The sequence below is a fragment of the Aedes aegypti genome, chromosome 2 (assembly GCF_002204515.2).
Source record: "Aedes aegypti strain LVP_AGWG chromosome 2, AaegL5.0 Primary Assembly, whole genome shotgun sequence".
Taxonomy (NCBI): Eukaryota; Metazoa; Arthropoda; class Insecta; order Diptera; family Culicidae; genus Aedes; species Aedes aegypti.
The window spans coordinates 354,475,645-354,493,262 of NC_035108.1; the positions used below are offsets into that span (position 1 = coordinate 354,475,645).

Genomic DNA, 17,618 nt, shown 5'->3' on the forward strand with positions numbered 1-17,618 from the left:
AATTTATTGGAACCCCTCTCATCGTGACAACATGTCTACTTGAAGGTTTCAAATAAAGAGCTTTTGGTTCATGTGGGAATATTATTAGTTGAGTTTTGGAAGCATTAGGAGAAATCTTCCATTTTTGCAAGTATGAAGAAAAAATATTCTAACTTTTTTGCAATCGACTACAGATGACACGCAGGCTTCGTCCTCTGGCGGAGAGGCCTGTGTCATCCGCAAACAAGGATTTTTGACATCCCTGAGGTAACTCAGGTAAGTCAGATGTGAAAATATTGTATAATATTGGTCCCAAAATGCTGCCTTGAGGGACACCAGATCTTACAGGAAGTCTTTCAGACCTGGAGTTCTGATAATTAACCTGAAGTGTACGATTTGACAGATAACTTTGAATTATTCTAACAATGTATGTTGGAAATTTAAAGTTTTTTAATTTTACAATCAAACCTGCATGCCAAACACTGTCGAATGCTTTTTCTATGTCTACACGCAGAGAATTAACAACGATTTAAAACAATAATTATTTTTGTTGTTTTCAATAAGTTTTTTCAATTTGTTGTAAATCAATAAAATGTGTTAAAACAGCAATGACTTTTATCAAAACAAATAAAAATATTGTTGGATTTGCTGGCAGCATTTTCAATTTGATTTTTGTTGAAACAACAAAATAAAATCTTTATTTCAAACTATAGAATTATTTGTTTCAGTTACTTTTATTGTTATTTGAAACGAAAATTTAACTCAGTGTGTAAGGCAGTGTGTGACCCGCCATTTTATTTCGCGCTGTGAACGGAGTTGAAGAAAAATGTCTGACGCGGAGGAGTTCATCGAAGAACTCGATGTGGAAAAAATATCCGTGGAGGAAGTCGAGCTAATAGAATTGCTCAACAATTTTGGAATTACTGAAACTATTATTGAAGCCTTTCTTGGTAAGTTATAATCACTCTTTTATAAAATTTCGGGGCCCAGATAGCCGTAGCGGTAAACGCGCAGTTATTCAGCAAGACCAAGCTGAGGGTCGTGGGTTCGAATCCCACCGGTCGAGGATCTTTTCGGGTTGGAAATTTTCTCGACTTCCCAGGGCATAGAGTATCTTCGTACCTGCCACACGATATACACATGCAAAAATGGTCAATTGGCATAGAAAGCTCTCAGTTAATAATTGTGGAAGTGCTCATAAGAACACTAAGCTGAGAAGCAGGCTTTGTCCCAGTTGGGACGTAACGCCAGAAAGAAGAAGAAGAAGATAAAATTTCAATTATTATCAGCCATTTTTCGTGATTGCAGTCAATTCTTACACGATTGAAACACTGAAAGTGATTCAGCGGCAAGAAATCGAGCTGCTGATTCCACCCCCGTCGCTTGCGGAGCGGACCAAGTTCATCCACCAATTGGACATCTGGAGAACAGCACAGGTACTAATGCCATTTTCAATCGTTATTTATTTTTGTTAACATAAAACTATTTTTTAGGGGCTACCAAAAATCCAAGAAGTTCCAGCAAGTGGCAGCAGCTCTGCTTCGGTGCTGGACACCAAGGTAAGGCTGCCTTCTGAACCAAGGATCACGCGGGATTCATGCACGGCCACCTATTTGCTGAACAACTCGTCGAAGGGCCAAGCCATCATACGGAAATACAGCCAAACACCGTTTCTCTCAAGATCCGACAAAAAAAGTATCACCCATATTGTCGTCGATGAATTTAAGAACAGATTCTCCAAGCTGACGTCATCAGAGTTGCTTGAACGATCCAAAGAGCTAAAGCAGATTTTTCCAAGTGAGCCGCAGGTAAGTTTTTATTTTGTTCCTATTGTTTTGATTTTACCTTTTTACCTGACATAAAATTCGAGATTTTGATGAATCAAGTGCGTGCAAGAATAAGGGCGTAAGTTTTCTCTTCGTCTATCTCTTTTGTGAATAAAGGTGCAATATTGCATCGCTGCTTATAGGTTATAGCCACAGACAAACAGATGTAACATCGACGAAATTTTCATCGTCCGCTAATTAAACGATCATTTAAAACTCACTATGTTTCAAACCTCATTATCAGAGTAGCGCGCAACGTTTTTCTTCGCGTTTAACGTTTCACACTACCTTTTGTCTTTTGCCACCATTATGCACGGAAGAGAGAATCGATAAAAGGAAATCAATCATGTTACTTACACCCTTTTTCTTGAAATATCTTCTTTGTTCTTTCATCACGACGCGCTTCGGACACATTCAAAAATTACACTCGGATGTTATTTAGTAAATTTAAAAACCGACAAGCACCTCATCAAGCTTTTTGTATGTGATGAAATACTAAACAGCAAGCATATTACGCTTGCGTTATCTAATTTAAAAAAAATAATCCTATCAATAACTTCAAACATTTCATACTTTTCTTGGTCCCATAACTGCATATAAACAGTTCTATTGTTGCCATCGTCAAGCACGGACGCAATTAATTGTGTTCCCTCTTGATCGGTTTCACGTTACTATTAGAAGAGTTCCAAAGTGCGCTTTGTTTTACGGTCGTTCACTTTTGCTACACCTATCGTGGTTGCTTTTTGAGCTGTAGAAACAGCATGAGTGAAACAGTAATCAATACCGTTCAGTTTCGCTTTCCGGCGGGTAGTCCACAACCATCATGGGTGGAAGTAGCAACCTTCCTGAAGCAGCTGGACACGGACTTGATATCAATGGAAACCGCATATAAAACAGCACAATACCGTTCGCTGTTCATCAAATTTACGTCGAAAGAGGCTATGACGGAATCGCTGCGCAAGAATGTGGATCCACGGCAATTCGTTTATGCGAACAGAAAATCGGTAACAGTGAGTATGACGACCGCGGGAGCAAATACGCAATACGTCCGTGTGTTCGATTTGCCACCTGAACTGCCGGACGACAGTTTGTCGTCGGTGCTCGGACAATTTGGTACGATTGAGTATGTGGTACGAGAGAAGTTTCCGTCGGACCTGGGCCTCGACCATATGTACACAGGAGTGCGTGGAGTGTACATGGTCGTTAAAACGAATATCCCACCATCAATCGATGTTGGTCATAGGAAAGGAAGGGTTTTCTATGAAGGTCTGAAGGACACTTGTTTCCTGTGTCAAGAATTGGGACACCGCAGGAACACTTGTCCGCAGCGGCAAAGCCGAAACAAAGAGGGTAAGAGGAAACTTGGAAACTCGGGAGCTTGTTCATATGCTGACGTTGTGTCTGGAGAAGCTAGTACATCAGCAGCATTGGAAATATCGGAAGCATTGGAGGAGGACATAATCGAGGTACTTGAAGAAGAAGAAGAAGAAGAGTACATCGACCAATCCATGGAAACATTAGAGGTGGAACAGGTAGAGCAATCCGTAATTGACAAAGGAGCTGATTCGGAAAAAGAGCGTCGGCGGAAAGAAAGCATGGAAAAATTGGGAGAAGTGGCCAAAGCAATCCATGAGGCGATGCTGAACTCAAAAGCAACCCAACGGCGGGCCGAGTTTGCGGCTTCACGCTCTGGTTCAGGTTCCAGTACAGGTGCCGGCCCAAAAACCAAGGTCGCTCGCAAGACCCGCTACTGATAATTTTGTATGAATTTTCTTAGAATAACAAATTGTTCTGCAAGATAATCGGCTCCGTAGAGTTTTTAGAAAACAATTGAGCCAACCAAATAAATGATTAGAAAAAAAAACTGCATATAAACCCTGCTCTTGAGAGTGGGATGTACTTTATGAACGATTCCTTGATAGGCTTTATTTACATTTTGTTTCGTTTTCCAACTACCATCTGCATTCCCAGGAGACTTGGTATCAACCAACATTTGTGACGGACAGCCCAGGAAAGAAAAAGAAAATCAGCAAGCAAGCCAAAGGCCGACTTTACGATAGGAATATCAACTACAAAGAGGTCAGCCAACAGATAGCGAACCAAAAACCTAACGAAACCGAGCCGTCTGCCGCTGCGGCCGCTACGGGCAGTATTACGTCGAGTACAGAAGGTAAACAAAATCATGGTATAATTCTGTTCAATTTTTAATATACAAACATATCTTTTAGCTGCGGAGTATCAGCAAGTGAAGGCTTGGCTGGTTCATAATCAAGACGAATGGGAAGAGCTCAAGATAAAATGGAAACGATCTAGCCCTTGGCGGCTTCTAGAAGTTGGCAAATTACAAGATCGGACGTGTGCATCTATACTTCGTGAATACCCAACACTCAGAAATCACCGAGGATATCAACTGGTGCAAATCGATTTTGCTCAAAAATTCCCAGGCAAGGACGAAATTCTATTCGAACGGTGGATTGATTTTGCTAATGCAATTAAACCAATCTTACAAGTTGAAGTCTAGGACAGGACGTGACAGCTCAACTAAGACTGCCCCGTTGTTTTTCAGTCAATAACCTTGACGATACAAAAGCCAGTGCTACCAGTAACCTTTTGAAGCTAATCTTGTGAACAATTTCAAATATCAAGGCTCATAACTTGGTTGTTTTTGGCACGTTGCATTCATCCAGAGCAATAGAGGATACTAGCTTATTAATAAATCATGTGTATATTCAAAACCAGCGATATTTTTAGAGTAAATTGTTACAATTTCCATTATATTGCTTTCAATTAAGTATTTTCTATTCATTTTAGCATTGTAGAAGCACATGGGGTAAACTTTACGTCGAATATAAATGGATTTGAAACAAAAAGATTTCATGAAAATATTTCGATCTTTCGATGCAAACTCTACTTTATGAACTAGCAACACGGCCAGGCTAGCAACAAAGTGCCCTGTTGCAATTCAACTCAACGATGTGAAAGTAGGCCTTTGCCAAAACGACCAATCAGAAGTGGTCTTTTTTGACAGGCAATTGGTTTCGTTTTTGTACTTTAACCTGACAAGTCTTGTCTTAGGTTGAAGTGTCTGATGTCAAAGGAAAATCACTCTTGGCATGCTTAGATGCAGCTGATATTACCGAAGGTAAGTTTTTTTTCATTTCCATATTGTTTTTATTCTACGTTGGGTAATTCGCCTATTATTGTCGGCGCAGTAAAAAAATAGAAATGGTTTCTCGCCGAAGTTGGATTTCCCCCAGAACCTATGCAAGATACCTAACTTCGGAAGTAGTGCATTCGTTTCGCAACTGTATGCGCTCGAATGCGTCCTACTTGCGAAGTAAGGTATCACGCATGGCTACCAACATTTCCAACTTCCGCACTTACAATATTGAACTGTTTGCTGATTGTTGAATGAGCCATAAAAATTCACAGTCAACAATAGCCAAGATTTTTAGCCGTTCAACAATAAGCGAATTACCCTACATTAGTTACTCAGAAATAAAAATAATCACCGAATGAACCTATGCACGAGTGCACTAATTTGACGTTTAGGCGGTGTCAAATTTACTGGTTACCATGGCCAATGAAATAACACGGCACCGCTCAAACGTCAAATAGTGAACTCGTGCATTAGTTCATTATTGAAGTTTATGCATTGATGACTATTTTGCATCTGCCTCTCTTTCATTCTGATGGGATTCTTTACACTAACTGTCATTTCGACAGGGTTCAAGCTTAACGAGCTTTGACCAGTGCTGGAAAAGTTCGCATCACGAAGCAGCTCACGAGTGTATACCAACGCATAACAAACATCAAAGACTCGGGATCTGGGTAGGTGTGAGTAAGCCCGCACCCGTTTGCTCGGGAGAACATGTCAAAAGAAGTAGCAACAAGCTCGCGAGCGTTTACTCGCGAGTAACCGAGCAAGGTGTGATTTATTATGGTTTTGACAGACAAATTAATTGTATAACCATCATATCGATAGTAAACTACTAGTTTGTAGTCAAAAGCCCTTGAAAACCATAAATCTCGGAGGGTAAGCAGCTTTTTTCCCAAAAGCACAATATGACTCTGAGCAGCTCCGAACACGTTCGCGAATCACTTTTTGCTTCATTTACTCGGGAGTCGACAGATGCGAGTAAGCCAGCGCTCTGACGCTCGGGAGTGTTTGGTTTTGTTTTTGTTCCAGTTCAGATGAAGCGTTCGCCACTTTCCACCACTGGCTTTGACACAGGCGAATTGACGAACAGCGTAAAAATTCCTGCAAAGTAAAAGAGAAGTAGATGGAAAATAGTCATAAATGACTAAAATTTAATAATTCTGTGACTATCCGTGTTTTTGAGTGAACTGATCCTAGGGGATGTGCACAAATTATGTCACGCTCCAAAGAAAGGGGGGGTCCAGCCAAAGCGTAACAAGCCGTACAAATTATTAGAGGTCTGATACAATATCCTAGACAAGGGCGGGCTGAGAAAGTTGAAATTTAGTGTGACATAATGTGTGTATCATCCCTCATTAGCAGTGCTCATGCATCAGTACTAATTACGTCTCATTTCTATTTATAGACGCTCGGAACTATGTGATTGTTAATCTTTTGACTCACATTCTGCCCCGCACACATATTAAGTGTTCCGGTAAACAACGATGGAAACCTTCATACAGTGAAGCGCAGGACGGAGTCGTAATTCATGTGAAGCAATTAGCTGACCTTGAATCCAGTCTTTCTCGACTGTTCAAAGGATCCCGAGAACGAGGCATTCCGTCTGCTCCGTTTATTGTAGTTCACGGAAAAGACTGGAAACATCCTACAAGCTTCACAGTATGGAACAACATTGTATCATATAAGTTGCCAAGTTTCCTGAAAGCTTTGGACATATGCATCAAGATCTACAAGGCGTATGATATCGAGTATCCGCCACAGTCAGCAGTCATTTGGAAGCTGCTATCTTCGTTCCTATTCAACATCGGTGAAGCTGTTCAGGATTCTGCAGTCGAGTCGTTGTGCGCGGCAATTCGACTAAAGCTATCGTCATAATGTTTCGTTGCATCGAGAGTAATTGTAATTGGGAGACCACCACGATCACCCGTCTATACGAACATCTTAATAAAGTGCATAGTTCGATAGAAACATACGTCTGTAATTTTACCGGCTGTTCCCGAAACTATAGCGTACGAGCATCATTTTTTAGACATTATAAAAAGCACTACGAAGATGTCGCTTGGAGAGATATTGACGCTGGATCGAAGAGCCAAGTTTCGAACGAAGTTCCGCAAGCATCCGAAATCAAGAAGATGAACGTGGAAGAAAAAAACAGTGAAACGAAAGAGCAAAATAATGATGTTGAATTAAAATGTAATCTTATGCAACTAGAGAAAGAAAAGAGCAGAATTGATATGGATGATCTATCAAACAAAATTAAATATTTGAGTGTAAACTTCAATTTGAAATGGTTAAATATGAACACTAGCCTGGGACACGGTTATATGAAAAATTTAGATTCTCGCTCCAGTCCACTTTTTGGATTGTATTTAGGTCCCATAACAACTGTGCAAAATTTCAACTCGTTCGGTGAAACTATATTTTAGCGCCAGCCCTTCAAAGTTTGTATGGGATTTACTATGGGAAAACATACTTTTGCAAAGAAAAATCGCCAGAGGTCGCCCATTGTCCTCTATAAAAATTCTGAACACGGATTTCGATAGGTATTTCTACGATGAACAACATTGTCAAAGACCGCAAAGCAATCCGATGCTTGTGAAAAAAGTTATTAAGCATAGACTTTTCGGGAATTTTGACCGATTTTGTTATTATTGCTATTCCTTTACGTGTTAATCAACGTGGCATTGCCAATAGGTTTTCATTGAATAACATTTTTTACAAGTGTCGGATTGTTTTGCGGTCTTCGGCAATATTCTTCATCGTGAAAATACCTACCGAGTTCTGCGTTCAAAATTTTTATAGAGGTCAATGGGTGACCTCTGGCAATTTTTCTTTGCAAAAGTAAGTTTTCCCATAGTAAATCCCATACAAACTTTGAAGGGCTGGCGCTAAAATATAGTTTAACCGATCGAGCTGAAATTTTGCACAGTTGTTATGGAACCTAAATGCAATCCAAAAAGTGGACTGGAGCGAGAATTTAAATTTTGTCCCACACTAATGAACACCCTGCCACGAAAAACAGTGTTTGATATGCAGAGAGATGTAAGAACAAACATACTTCTTCCGTTCAAGGAAACTATCAATAATATGGAGACAGTGGGTTTGATTTCAAGAGAAAGCGGCCTCATTTTCAAGCAAATGTTTGACATTTTTGAAGGCGAAGAAACCGAATATAGACTGGTCCTAGATTTAAAAGCATTGGACTTATATGCAGACGCGCGAGAATTTATAATAAACGATGAATTACGTGCAGGAGTCGTGAATAATCAGCAAATGTTGATTAATGATCAAATAAGTGGTAAGTTATTTTATATTGACATCGGTCTTTTATTAACCTATAACTGGCATCACTTTTACGTTTCAGGTATGCTGATGCCAATGAAGTTTCAATTGAGGAAATACTTGGAATCCACAAACGTACTGCGGATGATATTGGAGGGTCTATCTCCGTCCGAAGATGGCTACAATCGCAGTCTCGTAGATGGCTGGAAACACAGAACAACCGCGTCATCAGAAATTGTTGTGCCTCTGAATCTTTTCTTCGACGATTTCACCACCACAGATACTGTGTCACCACATGCTTCCCGAACATCAATATGCGCAATATACTATTACATTCCGTGTTTGCCAGGTCACGTGCTAGCTAAATTATCTAATATCTTAGTAGCAGGTTACATTTTAACGGAAGATAGGAAACAGTACGAAAATGACGAACTTTTCAGTGCGCTCGTCGACAATTTGATTCAATTAGAAACAAAAGGCATTGAAGTTACATACGAAGGAAAGAAGATCACAGTATATTTCATGCTAGGATTCATAACTGGCGACAATTTTAGAATAGCTGGAATACTAGATCTAGTTGAGTCTGCTCGTGCTAACTTTTATTGCCGTGTATGCAAAAGGAATCGTTTTCAAAGAGAAAAAGATATTCGTGAATACCCCGAAAAGTTTCTTAATAAAGAGAGTTATTATATGGATTTAGAGCTGAACGATGTGTCCTTAACGGGGATTAAAAAGGATAGCGTTTTCAACCGCATTCCGTCATTTCATGTGGCATTCAACATATATTTCGATTTAATGCACGATTTATGGGAGGGAGTTTGCGTTTATGGGCTTGCACATTGCTTAAATTATTTTATCAACACAAAAAGAACATTTTCTCTTGATGAGCTGAATGCAAGAAAAAATCTATTTGTATTTGGAAACCTGAATAACTCTAACATACCTAACGACATTAAAGATGTGAATATTGCAAAAAGTAAGATCAAACTCACGGCCAGCGAAGTTAAAACATTAATAACCTTTTTTCCACTTTTCATGGGGAATTCTATTCCAAGTGATGATGCAGTTTGGAATTATTTTTGTAATCTTCTGCAAATATGCCATATTCTTATGCTGCGAGAGGTAACAATGAGTCTTATCGAAACTTTACGCAGTTTGGTTGAAATTCATCATTCTCAATATCAAGATCTTTTTAAAGACACATTGAAACCGAAACACCACAATATATTGCACTACGCATCATCTATGCTCACATCAGGAACACCTCGCCAACAGCACCGTGAGGCAAAACAGTATGGCAGAGTTAGTAATAATAAAATCAATTTATATAAATCACTAAGCATCAAAGCAGGATATAAATTCGCTTACAATGTACTCAATAATAGCTTCATCCCTCCTACGATAGATTTAGGTGAATCTAAAATTAATGCAAAACCATTAACTCAAGATCATGAGCGTTTGCTCGGCGATGTCAGTAAGCAGGGTATACAATACATCGATCGTCTTTCCAAAAAAGGTGCTGTTTATGAAAAGGGCACCATATTTTATACGATTTTAGATAAATGTATTAGGCTGTAAGAGCTGGAAGACCTGATGAAAGACGAGAAAAACACTTGTATGTTTATTTGCACTAGAATTTATTCTAGCGGTTTTAATGATCATTTACAATCATTTGAAGTACATAGGTCTGAAGAGCACAGAATCATTTACGATGTGGAAAAAACTGAAATATTTTCAATTAATTTGCATGAAATTGACGGAAAACTTTTTTTCAGATATTGTAATTTTATGCAGGTAGATTAAAGCCTTGAATGTACGTATAATGTTAAATATATACTGAATTCAAAAATACCGTATTGAAGTTGTGATCGTTTTATTTTTTTATTTCAAAATAAAGCAAAATAAAATTTGGTGGGGTGGCGGGAGAATAGATCTGGGATCAATAAAACCTTTTTTTATTTCTAATAAAAACATTTTATTATCAAAAACCAAGTGTTATTTATTTTTAAAATGTTCTGTTTTATTTTAAAGCAAAGATATTGTTATTTCAAAACAAAAAAATGTTGAATCAAAAATAAATTTTGTTGAACCGCATTGGACCCAGCTGTCAAATTCAACAATTAATATTTTTAAACTAAACTGCTTGTTGTTATTAAAACAATGAAAGGATATTATAAGCCGGCAAATAATACAGAAAAATGGTTAAAATGATACAGATTTTTTTTGATATTAAAAATGTTTTCTCTGCGTGTAGAAGAGCAAGACCAGTAGAATAGCCTTCAGATTTGTTGGAACGGATCAAATTTGTTACACGTAAAAGTAGATGAGTGGTCGAATGTCCATGGCGGAAACCGAACTGTTCATTGGCAAAAATTGAATTTTCGTTGATGTGGGACATCATTCTGTTCAAAATAACCTTTTCAAAAAGTTTACTGATGGAGGAAAGCAATCTGATTGGACGATAGCTAGAAGCTTCTGCAGGATTTTTGTCTGGTTTTAAAATTGGAACAACCTTAGCATTTTTCCATTTGTCAGAAAAATATGCTAATTGAAAACATTTGTTAAATATATCAACTAAAAATGATAAGCTACTTTCTGGAAGTTTCTTGATGAGGATGTAGAAAATTCCATCATCACCAGGAGCTTTCATATTTTTGAATTTTTTAATAATAGTTCTCACTATTCCAAAGGCGGCGGTGATTTGTTTAATCGTTGCTAGGTGTCCTTTGATTGTTTTGTGCTACCGCATTTGGAGGACGTTTAGTCTAGATTTGCATCCCAAATGCAAACAGCAATACTTTCAGCGGCATCGTAGTAGCCAAAGAATGTGAAGATGCCACCCGACTGTTAATCATTCAACCAAGTATGCATAGCGAACAAACCAACACCTCACTCTTCCAGTGACGTCAAAAGCAAAGCGTCGAGCTTTCGGTGGCGCTCCCGTTTGCCCACATTAATTCTAAACCCCACAGCACTGTCAGCAGTTGTTGAACGGTAAAAATGGATATGTACCGTAATCCGGGGTAACATTGATCAGCGGGGTAACATTGATCGGTATGATTCTTCTCGTAAAAAGTTAAAATCATCATTTATTGATGAAATATTTTCAAAGCATTAATGATGCCTCTCTTTCTTACATTCATAAGCTAATAAAAATTGAGGTTTTTGTGAAAATTGCATTTCATTTATGCGTAAATTTATCAACATTTTGAATCAATCATTTTTATCTTTATGGATTACACTACCAAAGATTCATGTCTCACACAAGTTCTGCAAATGGTATGAACAAGGAAAATGTGATTGTTACTAGAAATGGCATCGCCGAAAATGATTCCGTTGTCAAATCTTTCATAATTTTAGTCAATTAAGCAACATTAACGAACTACTATTGGGAATTCAGAATTTCCTTAGGAAAATGCCTACCTTTAGGCGTATTGCACGGTTCAAAGTGATTTTATTTTAGAAATAACTTAAAAAGTTAATGAATTGTAAGAGTTTAGTCTTCATATTCGGCTTCAGGGGCCATGATTTAAGTAAGCAACGACATTTTCAATATTACCGAACGTTGTTTACATGGGTGATCAATGTTACCCCATATCAGCTAAATCAAAATATCACTTAAAACATTTATTTAAACATGCTTAAATCGTTTGTAAATCAAAATGCAGTATATGGTCACAAGCGGTAGGTGCCAGTACTTGTGTGTGTGTGTGTGTAATCCAACTAACACCCACTGTCCGGCAGTGATATTATGGAAGAAACCTTCCTGCAATGCTTTTTGATGCTCTTGCAAAAAGCTTTAGTCCAGGAGTTAGAAGGTGATAGCACTATTGCAGATCCAGTGACCCATTTCAGAATGGCTGGAGAGACACGTCCATTCAGAAGTCACTTTCACTATCAATATGCCCCGCATGTGTGCATTACCGTTATCAAATGGATAATGATAATACAAACACACTTCCAAATCCAAAGATATGCTCTTTGAAACTGGCACGTATTCAGTTTATTTAGGTAACAATAAAGATCGGAACAATCTCACCAAATTTATCCAAGATGCCTACGACGCTGTCTACCCAACAATTCGAAGCACTTTCTTCACCTTTCCACATAGTATACAGACACTTGGTCATCACTAAACCACAAGTTCAAATGGTATTACTGAACAACTATTTTTCGGAAAACAACGAGACCAACATCATTCGTGATACACAATTTTTCTTAGAGCAACACTGTGAAATATGCTTCGGATCCGGGTGGCGTAGTACCATCCAAACCACCGCGATCGCAAAATTATAACTTGAAAATCATTCTTACACCAACACAAGACACTACTGATCACTAAAAACCTAACTGATTGACCATTTTCACACTGATTACGCTGTTATCACTTCACAAAGCAGCACTTTTCTTCTAAATGTGTATCGCGTGGCATAGCACCATCAGCCATTTTGCTCTTTCTTCAGCCGAGTCGAAAACAACGCGAATTAAAAAACGCATCCGCTCGCGCGCACAGCCTGCTGCGATCTTCATACAAGCGGTAGGTGCCAGTACTTGTTTTAAAAATATAAAACCTGCGACATTTGCATTTTCAAATGAAAAATTTAAAAAATATCCCAAAAACTGATCAATGTTACCCCGGATTACGGTAACGAGAAACCGAGTGAATATTGTTGATGACGATCGAGTTGTGGACCCACCGACCATATGAGAAGTTAAAAAAGCGAGCTGAAAAACTGTAAGGCTGCTGGGAAGGAAGACCTCATACGCCCAATGTACAAGAATGTTCACAGACTGGAGTGCGCCAATTACAGTGGGATTACCCTGCTGATTTTTGTGAGGGCCGCTCAGCAACGGACCAGCTGCTTACCTTGCGAATGATCTTAGATGAATTCCGGGAGTATAACTTGCAGAATGAAGAAATGAGCTGTGGTAGATAATGCCTGAACATGATTTTCCGGTGAAACTATTTAGGCTAATACGTGCTACGCTGGATGGTTCCAAATAAAGTGTTCGAATTACAGACGAGATGTAAACATAGTTTGTGAGTTTAGACGGGCTGGACTTGGCTTTGTGGAATCGTTGGAATCCAACGTAAGATCAGTGGAGGAGACCTTCGTGCCTCTGAAGAAGGAGATATCGATGATATGCCTGACCATTAATTCTACCAAAACGAAGTACATTATTGGATGTAGAGATAGAGGTAGCCCTAGTAGTGTTTGGTGGAGATGTGTTTGAAACTGTTGAAGAGTTTGATTATCTTGGAGCATTTGTGGCATTTTACAATGCCGTTTCCCGCCTAATCTAATATGGTCAAATCTTTGGATTTCTCTAGCAAGGAAAATTGCAATTTTAATGAACAACGAACTGATTTTAATGCGATTAGGTAAGCGCTACGACGCTAAACTGTAATAACTTCCAAGACACTCACCTTCTAGGTGCAGCTGCCTACTTCTTGGAGAAGAAGCTCATTATCGAACCCTGCTTGGTTTTGGCGGCTGGCGGCGTCACTTTCTCCGCCTTCTTGTCCGCCGTCTTCGTTTCCGCTTTTTTCTTACCACTCGGTGCGGAATCTTTTACGTCCGTCTTTTTCTTCTCATCCGACGAACTTTTAGTACGAGACTCTTCCTCAGCTTCATCTTCCGAAGCGGACACCATGACATATTCCTTGATAGTTGCTAAAATAGATAGTGATTTCAATTACAACTATTTGCGGACCATTAACTCACGCAACTTACTCATATATCCTTCCTCATCCATGAAATTCCGTGTGACCAGTTTCTTCACCTTCGCACGTCCCTTCCGGTTCAAGCTGTTGGAATCATTCTCAACGGGTTTTTCCGGAGTCAGCTGCTTCTTCTCTTCCATTTGAACATCCTGCTCTTCCTCCGTATCGAACTCAATAGTTTTCTCCTCCTTTTCCCGCATGTTCCTATCCTCATCCTCTTCTTCCTCGCTGGAATCCTCAACCTGCAGAATTCTGGACCGTTTGCTTGGGTTTCTCCCCTTGGCATCGGCTCCCTTCTTGAAGGCCAACGATTTTTTGCCGCCTCTCTTCTTCGGTTCCTTGGTCTCCTGGGGCGTATTCGGAACCACGTCATCTCCGTCGGACTCATCGGAAATCATGCGCTTCCACCGGGGCGTATCCTCGTGAACTTTCTCCTTCTTTGAAGGTTGATCTTCCTTGGGGGATGGCTTTTCCTTTTTCACATCCGCGGGTTTTGATGAATTAGCCGGAGTGGAAGGTGCCGGTTTGGAAGCGGTTGGCTTATTGGAGAAGAACGAAGCAATGGAAGCTTTTCCGCTGACGGGTTTCTTGGCGTCTTTCTTCTTGCTCGGGGATCCCTTGGTCGGGGATTTTTGCGGAGGCGATGTCTTGGCGGCTTCCTGCTTGGCAGGAGGACTCGTTTTTTCTTCCTTGACTGGAACTGAAGTCGGTTTCGGGGTTTCCTGTTTCGGTTTTGAAGCACTAGCTGCAAACATGGAATTGATCTTCGGCTTAGATTCCTGCTTGACGCTCGTTGAAGCAGGGGTTGGCTCTGCAGGGATGAAAACCTTCACATCCCGTTTGTCCGATGCGAGAGGCAAATTGATCCTGTATCGAAAGAGTTGTTAATTATCACAAAAAAATGTCGTGTAGGTAACTCAATATATGTGGATTCCGCACTTGCGTTTGAGGTACTTCGTAAGTACACCTATATACGAAAAATATATAAAGATTTCTAAGAGAATCTATGCAGAAATTTTCCTAGAAGCACTTCAAACAATTTCTGTGGCGATTTATCTTAACGGCATCTAGAGATACTCAATTTCACGGCAAATTTTGGAAAATAAAAGGTCCACTGTGTAAATCAAACTTACACTTTGAATTCCTGCTCCTCGGGAATATGCAAAGGCCGAGAGGACTCCGATTGCACCTCCACGGCGTACAAGACACTCGAAATCTGACTGGCTTTATCCTGGATCGTTTTAAGCTTCTTTTCGCTGGCCACCGTGATGAACGCTCCCCCTCGTTTGGCATCGATTCCCCGGACGATGAATTCCTTCAGCAGGTTTGCCTTACCACTGTTGTTGTCGATCCATTTCTGAAGCACTTTCACCGCATCCAGGAAGTTCAGGCCGTAGTTGTTCGAAATGGAGCGAACGGAAATCTACGGAATGCAAAATAATAGGAATTACCAAAATTGTGCAAAGGAATTTGAGAACCTACCTTTTGTTGAGCATCAAGAACGGTGTGGCTAATTTCCTCGATGCAAGACTTTTCGAGGGTGGCATCCATTCTCTAACGCCTTTTGGTGATGGTCGACACTCGATCGGATGTTTCCGAAATATTTTTCAGCAGCAAAATGTTCACTTTAGCACGAATATTCACGAAAATTGCACTCGAATGAAAATTATCACACAAACTACCGGACCGAAAGTTTTGTTTATCACGTTTGACAGCTTGCGTGCTTGTTTGTGGAACATTTTTGTTCGCGCGCAAGCCAGATAGCTAAGGGATAGGATACGAAAAAAGTCAAGGTTTTAACACAACTTTAAAAAGGTAGGAATGTTCTGGAAGGGAGAAATCGATAAAAAAAATCTGTATTTACGTCAAGGTGAGCCGACACGCAAACAAATTCTCGCATGCTCTGAGATAACGCCCTAAAAGCCATTGGTAACCACGTACGTAGCTCGTTGTTTCTGAGCAAATGAAATCGAGAAGAAATTTCTGGAGCAATATTCGGAAAAATATTGATTGATTTTTTTAGGATAATTATTGCAAGAATAATTACATAAACAATGAAACGTATGAATTCCTGAAGGATTTGTGACTCTTGATAAATTTCTGATATAGTTTGTGGAGGACTTTCTGAAGAAATTTATTTTGCTAGATTTCTGAAATAATTCTTAAACACAGGTTTAACCCGGATAAAAACGTATCATTCAGTGAATGGAATAAACCATTAATGTACAATATAACGTATTGGATATAATACAGCGTATTGTAATTGAATGTCGAAGCAATATTATTCTTTTTTGGATATACAATTCAAAAACAATATAATATATTGTAACAGAACATTGTATTGTTTTTAATTGGTTCTATACCTTACAATTTTGGTCAAATTCATATTTTCGCATAAAACAACTGTTGCTTTTTTCTATGTAGCTTTGCTGAAAGAAATAAACAAAACAAGTTCAGAAAGCAAGAAATGTTGGGTGAAAAATATTCAAAAAGTAAAATTAAGTAGTTTTTTAGAAGTTACTTGACATTAGCTGTAACGACGAATGCAACCATGAAACAGTTCGTTGAATTGTTTTTGTATTGTACAACAATACACGAATTGCTAATCAAGACAATACATGAACATTATATCGTATTGTGTTTTCAAAATGTTTGTATGAGAAAATATTTATATTTGTATTGTTACGATACTTAACCACCCATACATTATATTGCAAAAATCTCATATACCATACAGTGAACTGTTCAAAACAATATATTGTACTGTAATTGTATTGTCATTTTTCATATACTGTATTGTATTTCCAATATATTGAATGGTACTGTTACAATACGTTATATTGTTTTTGTATTGTATTTTTTATACGGGTAGTTCCGCACCGTTCGCATTATCTGCTTAGTTCTGCTAGTTCAGAAAATCCCGTTGGCAATTTTTCCGCTGATGTTCGTCATTTCACTCCAGATCCAACGGCCGGAAGTTTTGGGTGGGATTCTAAATGAACAAAAATGTCGCAATAAAAGCAGTCACGGAGCCGCTGAGTGAAAGAAAACTTACCGATAGCAACACATTCTCGCTCCCAAATAACTATTTAATATATTATTTCGTTTTTCTCGTGAAAACAGTTATTAATTTTGTGGAGCACGATCACCGGGCTTGAGGGCACACAAAAATAAAATGTCTGAATCGAATTCGGTTTCGTTAAGTCCTTGGAGTGAAATCAGGCGCGCAATATGCAGTGAAAATGATAAATTTCCAAAAAGATTACGAATGCTTAAAATATATTACTACAGTGTATATCATTTATTCGCAACAATGAATAAAGTTGTGTAAATATAAATAAATAATATTTATTATACTTACTAGAGTTTTCCATTTTCTCCGTGCAAACACTGCAGTGAAGAAATTCCCGGTGGGCTCAGAAACAATTTCCGGCAAACATTCTGAAAGAATTCGTGAAGGAACTCCGAAGGAATTTCTAGAGGAACTCTGAAGAAATTCCTGAAGAGACTCTGAAGAAATTCATTGAGGAACTGTAGAGGAAATGCCCCGAGAATTTTGTGGAAAAAAAAAATCACCTGAGGAATTCCATAAGGAAATCCCGGAGAAATTTCTGAAGCACATTCTTGGAAGGAATCCCGGAGGAAT

At 38.9% G+C, this 17,618-nt stretch overlaps 2 protein-coding genes and 1 long non-coding RNA gene across 3 annotated transcripts; 1 reads left to right on the forward strand and 2 right to left on the reverse strand.

Moving 5' to 3' along the window:
* Positions 1 to 673: 673 nt before the first annotated feature.
* On the forward strand, positions 674 to 7,315 carry LOC110676868. The gene is made up of 7 exons (XM_021846332.1): positions 674 to 929; positions 1,288 to 1,415; positions 1,473 to 1,787; positions 3,777 to 3,975; positions 4,034 to 4,314; positions 4,881 to 4,947; positions 6,371 to 7,315. Exons 1-7 carry the CDS (start codon positions 806 to 808, stop codon positions 6,838 to 6,840), a joined length of 1,584 nt encoding a protein of 527 aa, XP_021702024.1. The 5' UTR covers positions 674 to 805; the 3' UTR covers positions 6,841 to 7,315.
* Positions 7,316 to 13,594: 6,279 nt separating this feature from the next.
* On the reverse strand, positions 13,595 to 15,695 carry LOC5563778 (neurofilament heavy polypeptide). The gene is made up of 4 exons (XM_001648008.2): positions 15,455 to 15,695; positions 15,106 to 15,395; positions 13,983 to 14,839; positions 13,595 to 13,922 (listed from the first exon to the last, which is right to left on the reverse strand). The coding sequence occupies exons 1-4, from the start codon at positions 15,521 to 15,523 to the stop codon at positions 13,693 to 13,695; spliced, it is 1,446 nt and encodes a 481-aa protein (XP_001648058.1). The 5' UTR covers positions 15,524 to 15,695; the 3' UTR covers positions 13,595 to 13,692.
* A 1,185-nt stretch (positions 15,696 to 16,880) lies between these two features.
* LOC110675891 lies at positions 16,881 to 17,090 on the reverse strand. Its single transcript, XR_002499888.1, has 2 exons — positions 17,028 to 17,090; positions 16,881 to 16,964 (listed from the first exon to the last, which is right to left on the reverse strand). It is a non-coding gene; the product is annotated as an uncharacterized LOC110675891 (long non-coding RNA).
* Positions 17,091 to 17,618: the final 528 nt, after the last annotated feature.